Genomic DNA, 25682 nt, shown 5'->3' with positions numbered 1-25682 from the left:
GAGCCAGGAGGATCACTTGAGCCCAGGAGATGGAGGTTGCAATAGGCTATGATGACACCACTGCACTCCAGCCCAGACAACAGAAGTAAAATGCCATGTCAGCAAAACCAAAAAGACAACCTACAAACCAAAACAAAAAAACAAGTGGCAATAGATTTGAACCTACAACTCATGTAAGTGCCAGGGACTGAGAACAGCCAAAATAATCTTGAAAAAGAACAGAGTTGGAAAACTCACATTTCTTTTTTGAGACAGGGTCTTATCTGTCGCCCAGGCTGGAATGCAGTGGCCTCATCATAGCTCACTGTAACCTTGAACTCCTGGGCTCAATCCATCCTCCTGACTCAGCCTCCTGAGTAGCTAAGACTACAGGCACACTACCATCCCTGGCTAATTTTTCTATTTTTAGAAACAGAGTCTCTCTCTTGCTCAGGCTTGTCTTGAACTATGGTCTCAAGCAATCCTCCCACCTTAGCCTCCCAAAGTGCTAGGATTACAAGCGTGAGCCACCACGCCTGGCCCCTAAAGACTCACACTTCTTAATTTCATAACTTACTCCAAAGCTACAGCAATCAAAACAGTATGGTACTGGCAAAAGAACAAACATTTAGATCAATGGAATAGAGTTGAGAGTTCATAAATAAATCCTTACATTTATGGTCAACTGATTTCTAACAACTGTGTCAGGACAATTAAATGAGGGAAATAATAGTCTTTTTAACAAATGGTGCTGGGACAACTGGATGTCTTTCTCACACCATACATAATAATACAAAATGGATCAAACACCTACATATAACATGTAAAACTATAAAACTTTTAAAAGAAAACATAGGTGTAAATCTTTGTGACCTTGGATTAGGCAATGCTTTCTTAGACAAAACACCAAAAGCACAAGCAACAAAAGAAATAGAGAAACTGGACTTTATAAAAATTAATACTTTTTTCTTAAGGTACTACCAAGAAAGTAAAAAGACAATCCAAAGGCAGAGAAAAAAACTTCAACTATTATAACTCAGTAATAAAAAGACAATCCAATTAAAAATGAGCAAAGGATCTAAATACACATTTCTCCAAAGAAAACACACAAATATGGTCAATAGGCACATGAAAAGATGTTCAACACTATTAGTCACTAGGGAAATAAAAATCAAAACCATGATGAGATACCACTTCACAACCACTAGGATGGTTGTAACAAAAAATATGGATAATAAAAAGTGTTGGCAAGAATATTGAGAAATTGGAACCCACGTGCATTTCTGTTGGGAATGTAAAATGGTGGTGCTGCTTTGGAAAATGGTTGGCAGTTCCTAAAAAAGTTAAACATTGAGTTACCATATGACCCAGCAATTCCACCTTTAGGTATACATCCAAGAGAACTGAAATTATATGTCCACACAAAAACTTGTACATGAATGTTAATAGCAGTATTCATAATAGCCAAAAAATGTCCACTTCCTGATGAATGGATAGACAACAGAATGCTATTCAGCCACAAAAAAGGAATAAAATATTGATTCATGCTTACAACTGGATGAACCTTGAAAGCATTATGCTAAATGAAAGAAGCCAGATGCAACAAGCCACATATTTTATGATACTATTTATATGAAATGTCCAGAATAGGAAAATCCATAGGGACATAAAGTAGATTAGTGATTGCTGGGGTGGGGCGGGGGTTGGGAGATGGGGAAAGACTGCTAATATGGGTGAAAGGTTCCTTTCTGGGTGATGAAAATGTTCTGGAATTAGATAGCAGTGATGATTTTTTTTTTTTTTTTTGAGACAGAGTCTCACTTTGTTGCCCAGGCTAGAGTGAGTGCCATGGCGTCAGCTACTCACAGCAACCTCAAACTCCTGGGCTCAAGCAATCCTGCTGCCTCAGCCTCACGAGTAGCTGGGACTACAGGCATGCGCCACCATGCCCAGCTAATTTTTTTCTATATATATATTAGTTGGCCAATTAATTTCTTTCTATTTATAGTAGAGACGGGGTCTCGCTGTTGCTCAGGCTGGTTTTGAACTCCTGACCTTGAGCAATCTGCCCGCCTCAGCCTCCCAAAGAGCTAGGATTACAGGCATGAGCCACCGCGCCCGGCTCATGCAGTGATGATTGTATAACTTTGTGAATATACTTTAAAACCACTGAACTGTACACTTAACTAAAATAAAAAAACAAACAGGCCATAATTTGAAGACCCCTGATCTAAAAGGCAGGCCTCACAAATAGACTCTAACAAAGTCAGATCTCCCTCTATCTTTCTCTTTAAACATGACCTATTTAGTGAATTTGGTATCTATTTTACTTCTTTAAAATGTATTGTAAAAAAAACTGACAAGTCTTTGTTAGAATCAGGTTATACTATGCCTATGGAATGGGTCTGGTACACTAATTCTATTCAAAAAGGAAATCTATCTATTAATAGTTTGATCTAACTTGTTTCCATGAATTTATAATTTGAATTTATGCTCAAATTATACAAGAAACAATAGAAAAAGCAATCAGGCCGGGCAAGGTGGCTCACACCTGTAATCCTAGCACCCTGGGAGGCTGAGGCGGGCAGATTGCTCAAGGTCAGGAGTTCAAAAACAGCCTGAGCAAGAGCGAGAGTGAGACACCGTCTCTACTATAAATACAAAGAAATTAATTGGCCAACTAATATAAACAGAAAAAATTAGCCAGGCATGGTGGCGCATGCCTGTAGTCCCAGCTATTCAGGAGGCTGAGGCAGCAGGATTGCTTGAGCCCAGGAGTTTGAGGTTGCTGTGAGCTAGGCTGACGCCATGGCACTCACTGTAGCCTGGGCAACAAAGCGAGACTCTGTCTCAAAAAAAAGCAATCAGGCCAGATTGTAAAGGTGAGATATATAATATTTACAACTTGTTTAAGAATAATATTTAAAAAAACTAATAAGGTAAAAGAATAACCCACAAGATAAGAACGATTTACTAAGCCCTTTGTAAAGGCAGACACACATTTGAGGTGGAAAAAATATGAACTCTGGAGCCAGACAGGTCTGATATAAATCTTATTAATCTTATTTCTACCACTTATATGACCTTAGAAATGCTCAGTTTTACTCTTATTTGTAAAGTGAGATTCCTCTCCCTCTCCCTCCCATATGTCTTACACTGTGCCAAGAAACCCCACAAGTAAACGAACTAGGAGGGATCAAAGTGTGATCACAACTTCCAAGGTGAACTTGGAAGATCCTGGTTATATGACCAAAAATGAAAGCAAGTATCTCCCATCCAAAAAAAGTGAGAACTTCATGGAATCCCAGAATATTTGGCGTCTGTCCAATTATGACCATAAAACTCATTGAGATGAGCTAGCACATGTAACTAAAAGAGGACGTGGAATGCTCAGCAAAGCTGTCCAAGGAAAATGGAAAAATGGTTGAGTCTTAAATACCAGAACAGCTTAAAATTAATCCTAATTAATATTAAATTTAAGTTCTCTAATCTCAACCTTCCTTCTGGCTCATTTACTTGGTTGCTGCCATTACAACAGTTCTTTGTACTTTCTTAATGAACATTTTTAACTTTCTATTTTGAAACAATTCCAAACATATAAAAAGTTGTATGAATAATACAAGAACACTCATATATATATATTAGATATATATATCCAATTCATTAATATTGTTACATTTGCTTTCCCTCCCTCTCCTTTCTCTTTACACCTACACACACATGCGAGTACTTTTTTCCTTGAACCATTTGAGAATAAGTTGTAGACTTGAGAACCCTTATACCTAACTACTTCAGTGTATGTTTCCAAGGGCATAGTCATTCTTTTATTTAACCAGAGCATGTTTATCAAAATCAGGAAATTTAACACTGATACAATACTATTATCTAATATATAGTACCTATTCAAATGTCACCAACTGTCCCAAAAATGTCCTTTTTATTTTCCTAATCCAGAATCCAATCTAGGAAAACGTACTGTATTTAGTTGTCATTTTCTCTTTAGTCTCTTCTAATCTGGAACAGTTCCACAGCTCTTCTTTGCTTTTTATGGCATTGACATTTTTGAAGAATGTATCAACTGTTCTGAAGAAATGTCTCTCAGTTTGGATTTGTCTGATAATTTCCTCATGATTAAATCTAGGTAATACATTTTGACAGAAACACTACCTCAGTGATTTTGTGTCTTAGTGCAAAATATCAGGTGGCATATGATGTCTGTTTGTCTTAGTTAAGGTGACAAGGTTTCTCTACTATAATGTTGACTATTTCCCCCTTTGTTATCTATGAGGAAATACCTTACATTATACAATTAAAATAGACCTCAACATATGGAATACATATTCAACTTCATTCATAAGAGAAATATAACTTAAAACTATACTGTTCACCTGTCAGAATGATAAAAAATTCAAAAGCATAACCACACAGTCTATTGGTGAGTGCTGGAGAAAAAGGAACTCTTATGCACTGTTAGTGGGAAGGCAAAATGGTGCAACTCCCATGGTGGGAAATTTGGCAATACCTGACAAAACCACATATACGGCCGGGCGCGGTGGCTCACGCCTGTAATCCTAGCTCTCTGGGAGGCCGAGGCGGGCAGATTGCTCGAGGTCAGGAGTTCGAAACCAGCCTGAGCAAGAGCGAGACCCCGTCTCTACTATAAAATAGAAAGAAATTAATTGGCCAACTAATATATATACAAAAAATTAGCCGGGCATGGTGGCGAATGCCTGTAGTCCCAGCTACTCGGGAGGCTGAGGCAGGAGGATTGCTTGAGCCAGGAGTTTGAGGTTGCTATGAGCTAGGCTGACACCATGGCACTCACTTTAGCCTGGGCAACAAAGTGAGACTCTGTCTCAAAAAACAAAACAAAACAAAACAAAACAAAACAAAAAAAAAGCACATATACATTTACCCTCTGACCAGCACTCCCCCTTTTAGGTTTTTTACCCTGAAGCGATATCTCCAGCAATACTAAGATACATACATGCAGGGTTATCTATTATGGTATTGCTATAATTACAAACTATTAGAAATAACTCTAGGCCGGGCGCTGTGGCTCACGCCTGTAATCCTAGCTCTTGGGAGGCCGAGGCGGGCGGATTGCTCAAGGTCAGGAGTTCAAAACCAGCCTGAGCAAGAGCGAGACCCCGTCTCTACTATAAAAATAGAAAGAAATTAATTGGCCAACTGATATATATATAAAAAATTAGCCGGGCATGGTGGCACATGCCTGTAGTCCCAGCTACTCGGGAGGCTGAGGCAGGAGGATCGCTTGAGCCCAGGAGTTTGAGGTTGCTGTGAGCTAGGCTGACGCCACGGCACTCACTCTAGCCTGGACAACAAAGCGAGACTCTGTCTCAAAAAAAAAAAAAAAAAAAAAAAAAAAGAAATAACTCTAAGTGCCCATACATGGGAAATTCATTGACTAAATCTTGCTACATCTAGATAATGGTGTACCACTATACAGCTGTACAAAATAAGGAAGCTCTCTAAGATTGATACGGGATGATTTCCAAGATACATAGGTAAATGAAAAAAGTACAAGAGAGTATTTATTTAGCTAGCTAGCTATCTCATTGCATCAAAAGTTCTTCATTCTCAAAAAAAACTCCAAGTCCAGTCAACCAACCCCTCTACTCCCTCCTCATATGCCACCTTGTGTCTTTCTTTCCTTCTCTATCCAGCTAAGAATTGATGCTTCATTACTAACAATCACTCTCTTGCAATATTCAACTGACAAAATGCCCACCCTGGATGGTCTCCTTGCTTTCCTCTATCTTCAGCCTTCCCTTTCTCTATCACTTCTTTCCTCACTCCACCAGCCTCATCTGTCATCCCCCTTCTACTTGTATTCTTTGTTTTCTTGAACTGAGTACTCTCTATATTCTCTTATATCACTCACATGTTAGCCTAACATATTTACTGCTTTGTATATTACTTTTTTTTTTTTTGAGACACAGTCATACTTTATTGCCCAAGCTAGAGTGAGTGCCATGGCGTCAGCCTAGCTCATAGCAACCTCAAACTCCTGGGCTCAAGCAATCCTTCTGCCTCAGCCTCCCAAGTAGCTGGGACTATAGGCATGCGCTACCATGCCCGGCTACTTTTTCTATATATATTAGTTGGCCAATTAATTTCTTTCTATTTTTAGTAGAGACAGGGTCTCGCTCTTGCTCAGGCTCGTTTTGAACTCCTAACCTCAAGCAATCCGCCCGCCTCGGCCTCCCAGAGTGATAGGATTACAGGCGTGAGCCACCGCACCCGGCCTATATTACTTTTTAAATTTAAAATTATCTTAGAAGCACAGCTGTGGTCTCTCTGGCCCATTGTGTTGGACTCATTTGTGAAACTTCTCAGAATAATGATAGACATATTGGGTTGGGGAGAGAATATTTGTTGAGCATTATGTTTGATATAAGAGCGAAGGAAGGCTGGGCATAGTACCTCATGTCTGTAATCTCAGTGCTTTGGAAGACTGGAGCAGGAGGATTGCTTAAATCCAGGAGTTTGAGACCAGTCTGAGGAACACAGCAAGAAGCCATCTCTAAAACAATAATAAAAATAAAAAAGTAGCTGGGCATAGTGGAGTGAGCTTGTAGTCCCAGCTACTCAGTGGGCTCAGAGGCAGGCGGATTGCTTGAGCCCAGGAGGAGTTTGAGGTTGCAGTGAGTTCCGATCACAGCACTGTACTCTAGTCTGGGCATCAGAGCAGGACCCTGTCTTGGAAGGGGAGGAGAGGGAAAGAGAGGGAGAAAGAAAGGGAGAAGGGAGAAAGGGAAGGGAGGAAATGAGGGGAGAAAGGGAGTAAGACAGAGGGAAGAGAGGGAAGAAGGAAAGAATCCACAGTGACAAGATGTGAGAGTGCCAAGGACAATTTCCTAACATTCTTCCTAAAAGAGGGAAGAATGCAATGAGATAAAGGTAGTTCTTTTTTTTTTTTTTTTGAGACAGAGTCTCACTTTGTTGCCCAGGCTAGAGTGAGTGCCGTGGCATCAGCCTGGCTCACAGCAACCTCAATCTCCTGGGCTCAGCGATCCTACTGCCTCAGCCTCCCGAGTAGTAAAGGTAGTTCTTGATTCAGATCTTCCTTAGGAAGAAAGAACTAGGAACAAAATATTAAAGATTTAAAGATTAGCAGATTCCATGAGAGATTTGAAGAAATAAAAAAATAAATAAATAAATAAAAAAAAAATAAAGATTAGCAGAAACTGGTCATAGCAAACCAGAAAACATCAACTTTTAGGAAAGAATTGTGAAAAAGAAAGACAATTAACTTAGAAAAGTAGATTTCAGAGTCTTGAGGGAGCTGATAATATGAACACAGTAGAAAGAATATCTACGAAATAAAGTAATCCAAGTTAACTTGGATGCTTTTTAAACACCTCTGTGGGTACAAACAGGAAGGGTAACAGATACCAGACTGGCTAAACTCTGAATTTTAAAGTGACATAAATGAAGCAGATGTTTGGTATGTAAACTAAAAAAAATAAAAATAAAAAAAAAAAAATAAAGTGACATAAAATATAAACTATAAAGTCAAAAAGTAAAAATCAGGCCAGATTATTAAGCTGGAAACTAGAGAAATAGCATGACTGAAGAGGAATAAGGTTAAAAAAGCTAACTCTAATATAGAAAATCAAAAAAGCCAACCATAACCAAAAGGTTTTTATTGACCATCTATTAAATGTTCAACACTAGGTCATAAGAGTTCTCTTTCAGTTCAGAAAAAAATAAAGAGTAGAAAATTACGAAGTCCAGAAAAAATATTTTACCCAAATCATAAAGAAGAAAATATCATAATTAATAACCGCCAAAAGGCAGGAGCTTTTTATTATTGATTTTCCCTCTCTCATCCCATCCAGATCCCCCACTAATCTTTTTCTTAATGCCAAAGATCAACTATTGTTAAGTAACACAAGGTCCATAGGTGACAATGATGGGAAGTAAAACAAGGGGAGGAAATGACTGTAGAGTTTTAAACAGTGAGATGCCATCATGTCAGCACTGCATGACTGGCATCTTAGGAAACTTTTAAGAGCTTTCTATAAATGACAACAATAATAATAGCAGCTAATGCTTCAGTGTTATACACCATAGACTTTTACAATATGCTGGGCCACTGTACTAAGTACTTTACATAAATTAACTTATTTATTCCTTCCCATAGGCCTAAGAGATATTATTTTACAGATGAGAAAATGGCCTTTAGAAGTTAAAGGACTTTTCCAAGTTCATATGGCTTATGTTGGTATTTTTTTGTTTTGGTTTTTGGTTTTTTGTGAGACAGAGTCTCGCTTTGTTGCCCAGGCTAGAGTGAGTGCCGTGGCATCAGCCTAGCTCACAGCAACCTCAAACTCCTGGGCTCAAGCAATCCTTCTGCCTCAGCCTCCCAAGTAGCTGGGACTACAGGCATGCGCCACCATGCCCGGCTAATTTTTTCTATATATATTATCTGGCCAATTAATTTCTTTCTATTTTATAGTAGAGACGGGGTCTTGCTGTTGCTTAGGCTAGTTTTGAACTCCTGACCTTGAGCAATCCGCCCGCCTCGGCCTCCCAGAGTGCTAGGATTACAGGCGTGAGCCACCGCGCCTGGCCTATATTGGTGTTTTAATTACTAGTTGGAGGTATCCCCTCCAACTCCAAATCAGGAATGAGGGAAGTAAGATGGCCTTTTGAGAGTTAAGATTGTAAAAATCAATACAGTTGCACTTTCCTTTCTCCTTGGCTTCCATGATACTATGTTATTCCCACCTCTATGACTATTCTTTCTATCTCCTGGGGGTAGAGGAAGAGGAGACATAGGTAATCTCTAAATATTGAAATACCTTCGGTTCTTGGTCCTAGGCCCACTTCTTGTTCCTCCTTTCTCCCTAGGTGATATTATCCAGTCATCCCATTCCATGGCTCTATACACCAGTGGTTCTCAATTTTTTTAGTCTCAGGACTCTTTTTTTTTTTTTTTTGAGACAGAGTCTCGCTTTGTTGCCTAGGCTAGAGTGAGTGCCGTGGCGTCAGCCTAGCTCACAGCAACCTCAAACTCCTGGGCTCAAGGGATCCTCCTGCCTCGGCCTCCCGAGTAGCTGGGACTACAGGCATTCGCCACCATGCCCGGCTGATTTTTATATATATATATTAGTTGGCCAATTAATTTCTTTCTATTTTTATGGTAGAGACGGGGTCTCGCTCAGGCTGGTTTTGAACTCCTGACCTTGAGCAATCCGCCCGCCTCGGCCTCCCAAAGTGCTAGGATTACAGGCATGAGCCACCGCGCCCGGCCCCAGGACTCTTTTATGCTATTAAAAATTTTGGGGGCGGGGGGCGGGTATATACATATATAATGAGTGAGATGTGCACCATCTGGGGGATGGTCATGCTGGAGACTCAGACTTGTGGGGGGAGGGGGGAAATGGGGATTTATTGAAACCTTAAAATCTGTACCCCCATAATATGCCAAAAAAAAAAGTAAAAAAAAAATTTTGAGAATCCCAAAGAGCTTTTGTTTATATGAGTTATATGACTACAGGCATGCGTCACCATGCCCAGCTAATTTTTTCTCTATATATTTTTAGCTGGTCAATTAATTTCTTTCTATTTTTAGTAGAGACGGGGTCTCACTCTTGCTCAGGCTGGTTTCGAACTCCTGACCTTGAGCGATGTGCCTGCCTCGGCCTCCCAGTGTGCTAGGATTATAGGTAAGAGCCACCACGCCCAGCCATGTTATATGTTGATCACTTTGAAAACAGTGACTCACTGCATTAGGAAAATCATCAAGCCGGGCGCGGTGGCTCATGCCTGTAATCCTAGCACTTTGGGAGGCCGAGGCGGGCGGATTGCTCAAGGTCAGGAGTTCAAAACCAGCCTGAGCAAGACCCTGTCTCTACCAAAAATAGAAAGAAATTAATTGACCAACTAAATATATATATACAAAAAATTAGCCGGGCATGGTGGCGCATGCCTATAGTCCCAGCTACTCGGGAGGCTGAGGCAGTAGGCTTGCTGAGCCCAGGAGATTGAGGTTGTTTTGAGCCAGGCTGACGCCACGGCACTCACTCTAGCCTGGGCAACAAAGTGAGACTCTGTCTCAAAAAAAAAAAAAAAAAAAAAAAAAAAAAAGAAAGAAAATCATCAAATAGTAACATATTTCTTTCTTTCTTTTTTTTTTTTTTTGCCAGGAAGACTCAAATCTAAGCAATTTTGAATATGAACACCCATAAATATTATTAACATATTTCATCATTCTCTCTCTCTCTCTCTATATATATATATAGAGAGAGAGAGAGTGTTTCCGTGTTTCCCCGAAAATAAGACCTCCCTATAAAATAAGCCTTAGCAGGATTTCTAGGCATTTGTACAATATAAGCCCTACCCTAAAAATAAGACCTAGTGATGGGCATGGCTACACAGCATATCTGCACAACCCATGCATTTCATAGCAGAGCAGTAAAGAAGACAAGCAGCCCTTCTCATCTGCCCCATGAGAGCTCTATTGCTCAACATGAGAGATTGGGGCCAATGGTTCTAAAGGAAATAGAGTCACAAGAAATTCAGGATGGAATTCGGGGTTTGGAGAGTTATGATGATGTTTCAGAAGAAGACGACTTAACTATATTTGAATAAATGTAATTGTTGAACCGTACTTAAAAATAATACATCCCCTGAAAATAAGCCCTAGGGTGTCTTCTCGAGGAAAAATAAGACCCTGTTTCATTTTCGGTGAAACATGATGTGTATGTGTGTGTGTGTGTGTGTATGTATGTGTGTATTGTATATATATATATATATTTTTATTTTTTTTTAAGAGACAGGGTCTTACTCTGTCACCCAGGCTGGAATACAGTGGCATCATCATAGTTCACTGCAGCCTTGAACTCCTGGGCTATAGCAATCCTCCTACCTCAGCCTCCTGAGTAGCTGGGACTCCAGGCACATGCCACTATGTCCAACTAACTTTTTAAAAAAATGTATTTGCCTAGCACTCTGGGAGGCTGAGGCGGGCAGATTCCTTGAGGTCAGGAGTTCAAAACCAGCCTGAGCAAGAGGGAGACCCCGTCTCTACTATAAATAGAAAGAAATTAATTGGCCAACTAATATATATAGAAAAAATTAGCCGGGCTGAGTGGCGCATGCCTATAGTCCCAGCTACTCGGGAGGCTGAGGCAGCAGGATTGCTTGAGCCCAGGAGTTTGAGGTTGCTTCGAGCTAGGCTGACGCCATGGCACTCATTCTAGCCTGGGCAACAAAGCGAGACTCCGTCTCAAAAAAAAAGAAAATTTTTATTTGTAGAGACGAGGTCTTGTTGCGTTGCCCAATCTGGTCTTGAGCTCCTGGCCTCAAATAATCTTCCTGCCTCAGTCTCCCAAAGTGCTGGGATTATAGGTGTGAGCTGCCACACCTGGCCTTCATCACATAATATTAACATGTTAATATTACTACAGATCTCATAAAAAAATATTTTAAAGTACTGGGAGGCTATCAAGCTCATGGTGACAAATATCAGTTTTTATTCTTTTTTTTTTTTTTGCTTAAAAACTTAAATTTTATCCTTGGCAACAAATACTGTCCACTCTGCTCATTTTACAAAATGTCTGCCAATACCCAAGTTTGAATAACCATAGTTTTTGTCTGCTAATCATTAATTCAGATGGTGGTCCATGAAAAAGGTAGCTAGTTGAGCTTGTAGCTCAAACAACTGTAAAAGTACTTTTCCTCAAGACAATCATCATACTTCAGTATGCAGCAGTAATACTTCATGAGTACTTTCCATCCCATCCTTCAGAATAGTAAAGAGATATAGACTTAAGGGTTAGAATTTAATAAGATTAATAACTTATTGCTTAACATCCAGGGCATTTTTGTTGTTGTCACTGCAAGTGCATGGGGTGAATAAGTCAGCCAGTTTGATGCTACTTGCCTTGATTCCTGCTAAGATGATAATAGTTTTACTACTTTTTTTTTTTTTTTGCAAATTTTTAAATAAATTAATTTTTTTTTTAAATAATGCCTTAGTATTACTATGAAAGTAGTTCTGACCTCACAAATTCCCTTGAAAAGGTGGTAATGTTACCCAGGGGTCTACAGACCATATTTTGAGAACTGTTTCTATAAGCTATCTCTATGTCAATGACTCTCCAGATTTTTGTCCTACAAACTCCACTGGACTCTGTAACAATGACAGAAAGGTTCTTCCTCCTATCAAAGTCCAAGCCCTCTGCTTGTACTCTGTACTCCTATTTCCCCACCACCCTTCCCCAAAACTTTCAGCCTTCGCTTGTTCTGTCTTTCTCCTTCACTTGTTCTTTTTCCTGTATTAACAATCTGTCCCTCTCTCATCAATACCCAAACTTACTCTAATATATTTTCCCATTCTTACAAATCCCTTCTTTGATCCCACAGATCTCTCCTCTGACTACTGCCCTATTTCTCCACTTCCTTTATGTGAAAAAGAAGTTTTTCAAAAGTTGTCTATACTTGCTGTTGACACTTCCTCACCTCCAATTCATTCTTTAACCCCTCCAATCTAGCTTTTGTTATCACACTCCAATAAAACCACTCATGTCAAGACTGCTTCATTATCTTGTCCTCATCTTACTCAACCTTTCAGAAGCACTGCATACAACTGCCCATTCCTTCTTTCTTGAAATACTCTCATTATTTGGCCTCTACACTCCTCTCCTGGTTTTGTCTTTCTTTATACTTCATGGACTACTCTTTCTTGCTCTTTGTTATCTCCTTAGCTTGTGTTTAACCTCTGAAAGCTGGAGTGCCTCAGAGCTAAGTCCTAGACCTTATTCTCTAACTCTCCATAGACATTTGAAATCTCCAGATTTCTCCCTATAGTCCAGAGGTCTCCCCTAATTACTACTATCAACTGCCTACCTGGCATTAATATAAAACTATCCAACAGGCCGGGCGTGGTGGCTCACGCCTGTAATCCTAGCTCTCTGGGAGGCCGAGACGGGCGGATTGCTCAAGGTCAGGAGTTCGAAACCAGCCTGAGCAAGAGTGAGACCTCGTCTCTACTATAAATAGAAGGAAATTAACTGGCCAACTAATATATATAGAAAAAAAAATTAGCCGGGCATGGTGGCACATGCCTGTAGTCCCAGCTACTCGGGAGGCTGAGGCAGGAGGATCGCTTGAGCCCAGGAGTTTGAGGTTGCTGTGAGTTAGGCTGACGCCACGGCACTCACTCTAGCCTGGGCAACAAGTGAGACTCTGTCTCAAAAAAAAAAAAATAAAAAAAAAAAAAAATAAATAAAACTATCCAACAGAGTTTCAAATTTAACGTGTTCAACTGATATAATAGTATAAAAGGATTTTACCAAACTGTCTAAATGATATTAGCCCAATTTTGGAAGAAAAAAATTTACGTAAGCATGGAAAAAAATGGAAGACTTAAGAATCATAATTGTTACTTATTGAACCAGTTTACTATAAACCAGGCACTGTATTAAGTGCTTCATACAAATCTACTCATTTAATCATCACAATGATTCTCTTTGTTGCATATTACATATCAGGACACTAGCAGTAATTTGCATAAGGCTGTACAGCTAGTAAGTAGAGAAAATGGGTCTTTAAACTAAATTTATCTAGTTCCAATGCCCAGTCTATTAGGATTTGGCTTCACAGTCCACAAAGCAGCATTCCAAATTTTTTTTTTTGAGACAGAGTCTCGCTTTATTGCCCAGGCTAGAGTGTGTGCCATGGCGTCAGTGTCGCTCACAGCAACCTCAGACTCCTGGGCTCAAGCAATCCTGCTGCCTCAGCCTCCCAAGTAGCTGGGACTACAGGTATGTGCCACCATGCCCGGCTAATTTTTTATTTTTATTTTTTTTTACTACTAAAAGGAATGTATCAGCTAATTTTTTTTATATATAATAGTTGGCCAATTAATTTCTTTCTATTTATAGTATAGACAGGGTCTCACTCTTGCTCAGGCTGGTTTTGAACTCCTGACCTCAAGCCATCTGCCCGCTTCGGCCTCCCAGAGTGCTAGGATTACAGGTGTGAGCCACCGCACCCTGCCTTTTTTTTTTTTTTTTTTGAGACAATCTCAATTTGTTGCCCAGGCTAGATTGCTGTGGCGTCAGCCTAGCTCACAGCAACCTCAAACTCCTGGGCTCAAGCAATCCTTCTGCCTCAGCCTCCCGAGTAGCTGAGACTACAGGCATGCACCACCATGCTAATTTTTTCTATATGTATTAGTTGGCCAATTAATTTCTTTCTATTTATAGTAGAGACGGGGTCTCACTCTTGCTCAGGCTGGTTTCGAACTCCTGACCTCGAGCAATCCGCCCACCTTGGCCTCCCAGAGTGCTAGGATTATAGGCGTGAGCCACCACGCTGGCGAGTATTCCAAATATTAACAATGCTTATCTCTATGCACTGAATTAAAAGTGAGTCTGTTTTCTTTCCTATATTTTTCTATCTATTCCATATTTTCTACCATAATATTTATTACTTATATAATCATAAAAAAAACTTAAGTGAAAATTGTAATGACTACTTGGTAACACGGAAATTCGATATGTTAACTTGAAAAAAGATACAAAATTCAATGTGAAGTATGATTACAACTATATAAAAATATGCCGAGGATAAAAGGAAGTAGATAAAATACTAACAGTAACTATGTTAGGTAGGTGGGACCAATAAGTGATTTTTTGCTCAATCTTTTCCATATTACTATTGATGTAGTTATATTCATAATGGATAAAAGTTTATAATTAAAGTAATAATAATAATCTGTAATTTCAACACTGCAAGATAACACTACTAAAATTCAATAAATTTATTGATTTATTTTAGAGACAGGGTTTCACTCTGTCATCCAGGCTGGAGCACAATGGTGTGATCATAGTTCACTGTAAACTCAAACTCTCCAGCTCAAGTCATCCTCCCTTCTTAGCCTCCTAAGTAGCTAGGACTATAGACACTCACCACCACACCAGGCTAATTATTTTATTTTGTAGAGATGGGGTCTTGCTATGTTGCCCACGCTGGTCTTGACTCTTAGCCTCAAGCAATCCTCCTGCCTCAGCCTTCCAAACTGTTGGGATTACAGGTGTGAGCCACCTCACCTGATCCGATAAATTTCTTTCTAGTCTTTTTCTAACATCAACATGATCACTTATAAATACTAACCTGAAGGAACCAAAGAGAATTCTTACTCAACATGCACATAACACTAAGTTAGGGCAGCTAAAAACTGGATTCAAAACATGATCTTGTGGCAGGAAAGAGAATGTAAATAATATTATGAAGTATCTCTATGCCAGACACAATTAAAAAGCTGAACTCCTGGACCAAAGGCCTGGTTCCTCCACAGACTGGACAGGGAAACCTTGGACAAGGGGCTTGGCCTTTCTAAATCTGTTCTTTTTAAATACCTATGCCCAGTATACATCCCCACAGCATTGCTTTGATGCTAAAATGAGAAAGTATAGGTGTGTGTGAGCGCGCGCGTGCACATGTATATTATGTGCATGTGTATATGAAAATACTTTGTAAATTCTAAATTCCTGTACACAAGAATCATTACAGCCCAAACCAAAAGTAAAAAGTGTATGGAATTCAACAAACTTTTTCTAAGCACAAAGCAAATAATATATCCAAAAAAATCATTTCTAAGTCACTATGTCAATCACTGACTTTGACTCAGATTTAGCAGCCTAATAAAAGAGAGGTAACCTTCAGGTATGACCTGCAAAGAAACACATGTGTATGCCTTGAATAATGGCAAGAGGATTCTCTGCAGGCAGAGAATGGAGAATAGGCCATCTGCATCTAGGGTGCAAACTGGACCTCTTACCTGGAGCTCTGCTTCCAGGCCCAGCCGCCGGATAAAGGGGTCAGTGACATGGTAGCGCCGTTCAAAGCTCAGGGCGCCCCGCTCCTGGGGGACAAAAACATATTCATGACTTCATTGATTCAATTCAACATGTTTTACTATGTGCCTATTATATACCCAGCCCTGTGCTGGGCACCATAGGAGCTAGAAAAGGCAATAAGGAATTGGACTGCAGGAGCTTGCATTATTCTTGGGCAGGGATTGAAGAATAATAGAAGTGAATATATAATTAAACACTAAGTCGTTCTGTTGGTTTTTTTTTTTTTAAAGGAAAAAAATTTTAAAAAGGAAAAAAGAAAAACTAGAAACAACAAATGGAATATTTCCATATTTAGGTTGGAGAGGGTAGGCATCATTTTTAGGACACATATTGTATACAAAGGAACAAAATAACCTACTAATTCTATGCCTCTAGGAAATGGTCCCTGACCTTGAGGGCCATCAATCTAAGGAAATCACAAAAACACCCACAAATGGACAAAGTTAAAAGGATTCAGGGATGCATGGAAAAAATATACAAAACATACAGACTAATGTACACCATGGTAGAGGCACACACTTCATCTTTCTGACTGGTAACTATGGCTTATGTTGCATGTCACTTAATTGAAAAAAATTTTTTTAGATTAGGCTGGGTGTGGTGGCTCATGCCTATAATCCCAGCACTTTGGGAGGCCAAGGCAGGAGGATTGCTTGAGCCCATGAGTTCAAGGTTTCAGTGAGCTATGATGACACCACTGCACTCTAGCCTGGGTAACAGAGCAAGAGACCCTGCCTCAAAAATGTTTTTTAGCATTTAACGTTTAAAATAACTTTCTCATGCTCATTCAAATTTCATTCTCAAGATCAGCCTGTAGGCAGGAAGAAATCATCATTATTTAACAACAGAAAACTGAGGCACAGGGAAGTAAAATGACTAAAGTCTTACAGGTAGTTAATCAGGGCAGTGGTGAGATTAAGCTCCTGGCTCCAGTTTGGGATTACTAGAGCCAGAGCACATCAAGCCTTGATTGAATCTATTCCATAATCCTTTTTTGGCTCCTTTATTGAGGGTTTCCCTGACAAAGCCTGGGGTTACTACACTAACTGAACTTGACTGCCCAGTCATCCAATCATCTCGGTATTATAGAATGCCTTCTATATTCAAACTGCAGAGGACAGTGCAGGCTTTAACATGAGAGCCTCAAAAAAGAGAAAAGAGAATCTAAACTGGACTGGGATTAAGACTCTCCCAGGCTCTGTTATATGTACAACTTAGCAGCTGGTGCAACATGAAGAAGCTATATTTACTCTTGTGCACTACCCCCTATCACATAGATGTGCATACATGTGTACAACACATAATGACTTCCCTCTTTCACAAGCCTACATTAATCTCGGCATCTCAGGCATAAGTGCTTAGACAGAAGAGTCTCCATGAGGTTCGTGTTCTTGGATAAAACAAGATGAGGAGGCCAGAAACCTTGATTTTAGTCCTGGGTCTGCCAATAACTAGCTATGTGACTTTAGGTAAGTCACCAACTCTAGACCTCAGTTTTTTCATCTGTAAAATGAATCTGTGGGGAAGAAAGAATATCATGCTCTGGTTCAGAGGTCTGGGCTGCTTACCTTGATCTGCCTACGGATGAGGTCTCTAGTTATGTTGACTTTTGCCATCTTCTCTTAATGAGTTCAACAGAAGGAAACTATAGAAGAATCTTCAGGACCCTTGAGCATTCCAGCCAAGCCCAGGTCCACAAGACACACATTTAATTACCTAAGGGGGAAAAAAAATCATCAAATCTTGGGGGATGGAATAAGGTGGCTTCAGAGCCCTAATTCCATACCTAAAACAGCCCACTCAGGTACCTAGTGAACTGGCTATTGCCTGTGATTTATGGCACGTTAGGCTGGCTCTGCTCCATAGTGTGGAAGAACCTCTGGAATGGGTGAAGGGGTGGGGACGACAGTGACTCACAGTCACAGGAAGCATTAGAACAAACACTGAAGGAGATATGTATACTTCACTAGAAAATAGTGGGGTTGGATATAAGTATGAAGGAAGATGGTAGCATATCCTGAAAGTTAGAACAAGGCACAAAGCTAGAAAGACATCAAGTTTCACTTGTTCCATATGCATCTGTGGCAGCCTGTCTGAACTTTCAATTATGCTTCACATCTCTGACCCTTAGCTTAGCTCTCCCTGAAGCCAAATCAGTCTCACAGATAGAACCCTTAACCTTCTAACAGATTCATAGAATCAAAAAATAAAAAGGAAGTGTTATGGTGATTGTGCCAAGATTCAACTTAATAAACAGATCCCTCTTCAACATCCTCCTAGGTAGGCATTTAGTCTCAACAACTCTTTTCTTTCTATTTTTAGTAGAGACAGGGTCTCGCTCCTGCTCAGACTGGTTCTGAACTCCTGCCCTTGAGCGATCCGCCTGCCTCAGCCTCCCAGAGTGCTAGGGTTACAGGCATGAGCCACCGTGCCCAGCCTAGTCTCACCAACTCTATATGCAAACTATTCCTGTGCTATGTAACTCTGAAGGTTAGAAAGACCAATTAATCCTACTTCTGATAATTTATCATGAAAAATTTAAAACATAAGAAATAAAGTTCCATACCCAGGTATATTCATCAGATTTTTAACAGCAAAAAAATTAAAACCACTTAAGTTTCAATAACAGAGAAATGGCCAAATAATGTATAGCCATACATTATTATTACAGAGATTAGAAATGCTAATTATGAAAGAAAAATGCTCATATCATAATATTTATATAATAACATGTGGCTTTTTCATTAAACACTATTATCACAGCTATGTTTAAAAAAGGAAATATAGGCCGAGTGCCTACTCTCCAAGTGGGCACTCATTCCTGTGACTCACAGGCATAGGAATATAGGCCTCCAGAGTAGCTGGGACTACAGGCATGCACCATAATGCTTGGCTAATTTTTTCTATATGTATTAGTTGGCCAATTAATTTCTTAATTGGCCACCAATTTCTTGGTGGCTAATGCCTATAATCCTAGCATTCTGTGAAGCCAAGGCGGGAGGATTGCTTGAGCTCAGGAGTTGGAGACCAGCCTGAGCAACAGTGAGATCCTCTCTGAGAAAAAGAAAAAAAATAAAAATAAATAAAAAAGGAAATATAAAAAATAATATTAAATAATATTTTGGGGCCGAGTGTGGCGGCTCACGCCTGTAATCCTAGCTCTCTGGGAGGCCGAGGCGGGTGGATCGTTTGAGCTCAGGAGTTCGAAACCAACCTGAGCAAGATCGAGACCCCGTCTCTACTATAAATAGAAAGAAATTAATTGGCCAACTAATATATATAGAAAAAATTAGCTGGGCATGGTGGTGCATGCCTGTAGTCCCAGCTACTCCGGAGGCTGAGGCAGAAGGATTGCTTGAGCCCAGGAGTTTGAGGTTGCTGTGAGCTAGGCTGATGCCACGGCACTCACTCTAGTCTGGGCAACAAAGTGAGACTCTGTCTCAAAATAAATAAATAAATAAATAAATAAATAAAAATAATAATATTTTGGGGTAATACTATGTTTTTTTCTTCTACTTTGATATTTTTAAAAATTTTCTAGGCCGGGCGCTGTGGCTCACGCCTGTAATCCTAGCTCTTGGGAGGCCGAGGCGGGCGGATTGCTCAAGTTCAGGAGTTCAAAACCAGCCTGAGCAAGAGCGAGACCCCGTCTCTACTATAAATAGAAAGAAATTAATTGGCCAACTGATATATATATAAAAAAAATTAGCCGGGCATGGTGGCGCATGCCTGTAGTCCCAGCTACTCGGGAGGCTGAGGCAGAAGGATCACTCAAGCCCAGGAGTTTGAGGTTGCTGTGAGCTAGGCTGACGCCACGGCACTCACTCTAGCCTGGACAACAAAGTGAGACTCTGTGTCAAAAAAAAAAAAAAAAAAAAAAAAAAAAATTTTCTATAAAAGCACATTAACTTTGTATTCAAATTTTTAAAAACTAAATTTTTAAAGACAGTCTGTCTTCTGTTACTTCCAACTTTTGGCTCTGGTTCCACTTTCGGAGCCACACAGGAGAAGTCTAGTCTTTCTTCCCAGTGATGGCCCTTTGTGCAGTGGAGATGGCTCTCAGGATTCACCAGGCCTCCCTGCCAACCTCCTAGCTCTCAGGACATCCCAAGGCCACTTCCAGATCTCCCACTAGGTGTCCTCCTGAAGATTCCTAGCACACCCTCCAGAAATCATACCTTCTCTGCCTTATCTGTGAGCAGACTTCTTTCTTTCCTTTGGCATTTAACCACAATAGGAAATGCAACATCTAAACCAGGCATCCTCAAACTACGGCCTGCAGGCTACATGCAGGTGTTTTTGCCTGTTTGGTTTTTTTTACATTAAAATAAGATATGTGCAGTGTGCATAGGAATTTGTTCATAGTTTTTTTTAAACTATCGTCCGGCCTTCCAATAGTCTGAGGGACGGGTGAACTGGCCCCCTGTTTAAAAAGTTTGAGGACCGGCCGGGCGCTGTGGCTCACGCCTGTAATCCTAGCTCTTGGGAGGCCGAGGCGGGCGGATTGCTCAAGGTCAGGAGTTCAAAACCAGCCTGAGCAAGAGCGAGACCCCGTCTCTACTATAAATAGAAAGAAATTAATTGGCCAACTGATATATATATAAAAAATTAGCTGGGCATGGTGGCGCATGCCTGTAGTCCCAGCTACTCGGGAGGCTGAGGCAGAAGGATCACTCGAGCCCAGGAGTTTGAGGTTGCTGTGAGCTAGGCTGACGCCACGGCACTCACTCTAGCCTGGACAACAAAGTGAGACTCTGTCTCAAAAAAAAAAAAAAAAAAAAAAAAAAAAAAGTTTGAGGACCCTTGATCTAAATATTATGTTATTGCAGATATTTTTTTCCTTTACTGTAAGGGACACAGTAGGACAATTTAAAAACTTGCTGCTAGATTAAAGTTCGAATTCAGCCTGAGTTCCTTCGGGCTAATGCTTCGATGATCAATTTTTGAGATCATAAGCTCTTTTTTTTTTTCCAGACAGAGTCTCACTTTGTTGCCCAGGCTAGAGTGAGTGCCGTGGCTTCAGCCTAGCTCACTGCAACCTCAAACTCCTGGGCTCAAGCAATCCTACTACCTCAGCCTCCCAAGTAGCTGGGACTACAGGCATGTGCCACCATGCCCAGCTAATTTTTTCTATATATATTAGTTGGCCAATTAATTTCTTTCTATTTATAGTAGAGACAGGGTCTCACTCTTGCTCAGGCTGGTTTCAAGCTCCTGACCTCGAGCAATCCGCTCGCCTGGGCCTCCCAGAGCGCTAGGATTACAGGCGTGAGCCACCGCGCCCGGCCGGGATCATAAGCTCTTAAAAGGGCATGAACCTTCCCTTACAACATGGAAGCCATTCAGCATTGCATCTTAGTGACATTACCAGGAAGATATGGCAGTTACCGGCACTATTTGGGGGTCATGAATCCTGTGAGCACCAAGAACATCATGAATACCAGCTGAAAAGTATAGTTTCATACTGACTTTTTCAGGGGCCTCTGGCCATCAAATCAAAAATGTGATTTTGAGCAACTTAATAGAAGCTAAACACTGGCCTGTAAGTGTGTCTATAGCTCTGGTTTGTTAAAGCCAAAACAATGATAATTTCCCCACAATCACTAAGAATACAAGATGAGGCTTATAATGGAAATAACACTCAAGTCTGAGTATATCTGGTTTAAGTAAGAACAGTTGTGTGACCTTGCTCAAGTTTCTTAATCTCTCCAAGTAGGCACTCATTCCTGTGACTCACAGGCATAGGAAGCACTGGAACAAACACGGAAGAGCCTATGTATGCTTCACAAGAAGAAGGCTCATTCCTTACCTCCTAAAACCCTTTTCTTTGGATGACTGCTGTTGAGGTCACATGAAATAATGGAAGTCAAAAGATTTTTCTTTGGCCAGGTGCGGTGGCTCACGCCTGTAATCCTAGCATTCTAGGGGGCCAAGGTGGGCAGATTGCTCGAGGTCAGGAGTTCGAAACCAACCTGAGCAATAGCAAGACCCCGTCTCTACTATAAATAGAAAGAAATTAATCACAACCAGTTACAGATTCCTTTGTTCCTTCTCCACTCCCACTGCTCCACTTGACCAGCCTTAAAAAAAAAAAAAAGAAATTAATTGGCCAACTAGACCCCGTCTCTACTATAAATAGAAAGAAATTAATTGGCCAACTAATACATATAGAAATAATTAGATGGGTATGGTGGCACATGCCTGTAGTCCCAACTACTCAGGAGGCTGAGGCAGTAGGATTGCTTGAGCCCAGGAGCAAGAGGTTGCTGTGAGCTAGGCTGACGCCATGGTACTCACTCTAGCCTGGGCAACAAAGTGAGACTCTGTCTTAAAAAAAAAAAAGTTTTTTCTTTGAAGAATATAAATGTTTTTATCTGCTAAGAAATACTATGTTAACAAATATGCACTTAGTATGTGCCAGACACTGTGATAAGTGCTTTATATTCATTAATTCAACAAATGAACACAGGAAGCTTCTACTATATGGCAGGTACTGTTCCAGGCCCAGGGGATACAGCAGTGAGAAAAATGAGCAAAGTCCTCACTCTCATGGTACTTACATTTTAGCAGGAAGGAACGGACAATAAACCATGATATACAAGAAAATATCTGACAGTGAAAAGTGCTGTGATGACAATAAAACAAGTTGATGTGAGAGTGACTAGCACACTACTTTTAGCCTTGAGGGCAAAGAAGATGTAGTGGATATTTTGGAGTTTTCTGGCTGTTCAGCATTTGAATCCCTTCTTATATTTTGGGAATTCCCCATTTGAGTCTGATGAGAAGCAGAGCCCCTTCCCATTATGAAGTAAGAATGGTGGTGACTGAATTCTCTTTCCAAGGCTCCCTTGCAGCTAGAACGTACCCATACAGCCCAGGCTTTGCCAACCAGACACATTACCCCAGAACTTGAATCAGGATCTAGTGTCACAGAGTCAGAGGACCACAAAGAGTCCATGCTGGGGTGTAGCAAGAAATAATGGCCATTAAGTCCAGTGCAGCTGGCAGTAGCTGTGTAAGTGGTGCTGGCTGTGTAAGTGTCCTCACTGGATTGGTTCTATGAATGATTTGGGTTGTGGGTACTGCCTGCTGCTTAGTTTTCGGGGGTTTTTTTGTTTTTGTTTTTATTATTATTATTATTTTTTGAGACAGAGTCTCACTTTGTTGCCCAGGCTAGAGTGAGTGCCGTGGCATCAGCCTAGCTCACAGCAACCTCAATCTCCTGGGCTCAAGCAATCCTACTGCCTCAGCCTCCCAAGTAGCTGGGACTACAGGCATGTGCCACCATGCCCGGCTAATATTTTTTGTATATATAATTTTAGTTGGTCGATTAATTTCTTTCTATTTATAGTAGAGACGGGGTCTCGCTCAGGCTGGTTTCGAACTCCTGACCTTGAGCGATCTGCCCACCTCAGACTCCCAGAGTGCTAGGATTACAGGCGTAAGCCACCACACCCGGCCTAGTTTTCATTTTTTTGAGCCCATTCTTCAAGCCTGGCTCTGTGGCCTTTCCTGATGTTTTGGGAGTTTCCCTAATATCCTTTCAATAATCAGCCAGAGTTGCTTTCTGTTGCATACAACTACAAATCCTTACTGATACAGAGGGGCTGAGAAGATGACATTTAAGCAGAAACATGAATGACAAAAACTGGAGATAAACACTTCCAGGGAAAAAGTACTAAGGCTGTAAAGGAAGAGTGCTACAAAAAACTTGCCTGGAAGATGCTATTACTATCACCATTTTACAGATAAGAAAATAGACTTATGGACATGAAATACTTTTCACAATGTTACACAATTAATAAGTGGGAGCTGGAGCAGGAACTCAAACCCAGGGATGTATGATTTCAAAGTTCATGTTCTTAACCACTATGGTATGTAATTTCCTAGAACAACTATCATTATGAGAGTCCACCAAAAGACTCAATTAAATTGCCACTATTCATTCATTAATTTTCTCAAAATGCTGAGTATTTACCAAGCACCGTGCTACACACAGGAATATACTGAGATGAAAGATAGTATCCATACTAAGACAGCTCAAAATCAAAGGCAAGGGGCTTCAGCTAAGATTAGCATGTGACCTGAAAATATTAAAAGAAACAAGAGAGGGAAAAAAAGAGAAGCCAAACAAGCAGGAAACCACAACTCAGGTAAATGGTAAAATGGAAACTGGTATTTAAAATAATATCAGACTTTCACAGGCTTTTGGTAGAGTAAAAATAATAATAATAATAATAATGATATCAGACTGGTAGGCAGAGGTTTAAAAAACTAAAAGTCAAATCGGGCATGGTGGCTTATGCCTGTAATGCCAGCATTTGGACGGTCAACGAAGGAGGATTGCTTGAGGCCAGGAGTTCAAGACCAGCCTGAGCAACACAGTAAGAATCACCCCCATCTCAACAACAACAACAAACAATTTTTAAATCAAAATGTCAAATTAAATACAACTAATGCCTAGTTAGCATTTTGATGAACATTTCTGCTCTCATCCTCAGGAGAAATGATGGTACACTGGCTGATAGCTCATCTTGGAACATGACTCTCAAGGCAACAGGGATTCAGTGCCTTTTCAAAAATTTTTATAAGTGTAACTGGAAACACTTCTAAGCAGAGATTATTTAGAACGTTCATATCAACAGGGAAATACCCTTAAATCTACCAAGGGGCGCAACTAGTTTCATACTTCAGTCTAAAAGAGTCTCAAACACAAATAATCAGATCAATAAATCCATAGTTATTTGAAGATGAGGAAACTTAATCATGGTAAAATTTAAATGTGGCCAGGTGCAACAGCTCATGCCTATAATCCCAGCACTTTGGGAGGCAGAAGTGAGAGGACTGCTTGAGGCCAGGAGTTCAAGACCAGCCTGGGCCACAACAATATCCCATCTCTACAAAAAGATAAATAAATAAAATAAAATACAATTAGCTAGGCATGGTCATGCAACCTGTAGTCCTAGCTACTTGGGAGGCTGAGGCAGGAGGAGAGCTTAAGCCCAGGAGTTTGAGGTTCCAGTGAGCTAAGAAGATGCCACTGCACTCTAGCCTGGTCAACAGAGCAAGACCCTATCTCCAAAACAAATAAAAAACAAAATAGCAATTTTAAAAGCATTATTTTAAGCAGGACTCTGAAATAGTTAAGAAGCCAGATATGGAATGATATGAATGGGAGATTTGGAATTGACAAAAGGAAGTTACATATATGATTAAACACTAGAAAAGACTATATCAAGGGGATTTCTATCTCTGGTGCAGTATGCAAATTACATAATGTTCAGTTTTGGCCGAGAAGCAAAAAGGCTGAAATTAGTAACTTCAAGAATTCATAAAATAAAATCTTCAATGCTTATTATGCCAGGCATTGTGGTAGACTTTGAAAATACAGCAGAAAACAAGCCAAACACAGATCCTTCTCTTCAAGGGCTCATAATATAGTTGTCCTTAATTGAATATCAGTGGCACCAAGGCCATTGTAACCATAGAGAGACTGAAAAAAGGAAATTTAACTGAATGACCAAAAGGAATACCTAGGACAGTAAGGAATTTCATGTACTCAGAAGGAATACATGAAATAATAAATCTTATTTATACTCATTTATTCATATACCTCAGTAGAAAGCACAGAAATCACAGAAAGGGAAACGAACTAAACATATGAGAGTAGAGCAAGAAAGACAACTTGGAAATCACTAACAGAAAATGCGAACCATAACAGATCACAAGTAACTTTTAATGTGTATTCCTCATTCTAAAGACAGCACAATTAACAATATACCCTTCAGTTTCCTTCTTGCCAGA

General features: G+C 40.2%; 1 protein-coding gene across 4 annotated transcripts in view; it reads right to left on the bottom strand.

Annotated features, from left to right (window-relative positions):
• Nucleotides 1-25682, bottom strand: part of WDTC1 (WD and tetratricopeptide repeats 1) — a 70270-nt gene that overhangs the window by 29166 nt on the left and 15422 nt on the right. For all 4 annotated transcript variants that reach the window (XM_075995550.1, XM_012750579.3, XM_012750577.3 and 1 more), the window contains 2 exons: nt 17447-17594; nt 15800-15883 (listed from right to left, as the gene is read on the bottom strand). In XM_075995550.1, coding sequence (XP_075851665.1) covers nt 15800-15883; nt 17447-17494 — 132 coding nt within the window. In that variant the 5' untranslated portion in view covers nt 17495-17594. The remainder of the gene's footprint in view (nt 1-15799; nt 15884-17446; nt 17595-25682) is intronic.

Source organism: Microcebus murinus, chromosome 2 (assembly GCF_040939455.1).
Source record: "Microcebus murinus isolate Inina chromosome 2, M.murinus_Inina_mat1.0, whole genome shotgun sequence".
In the NCBI taxonomy this organism is placed as follows: Eukaryota; Metazoa; Chordata; class Mammalia; order Primates; family Cheirogaleidae; genus Microcebus; species Microcebus murinus.
Note: the sequence above shows the minus strand (reverse complement) of the source record. Positions and strands in the feature narration are given on the sequence as shown.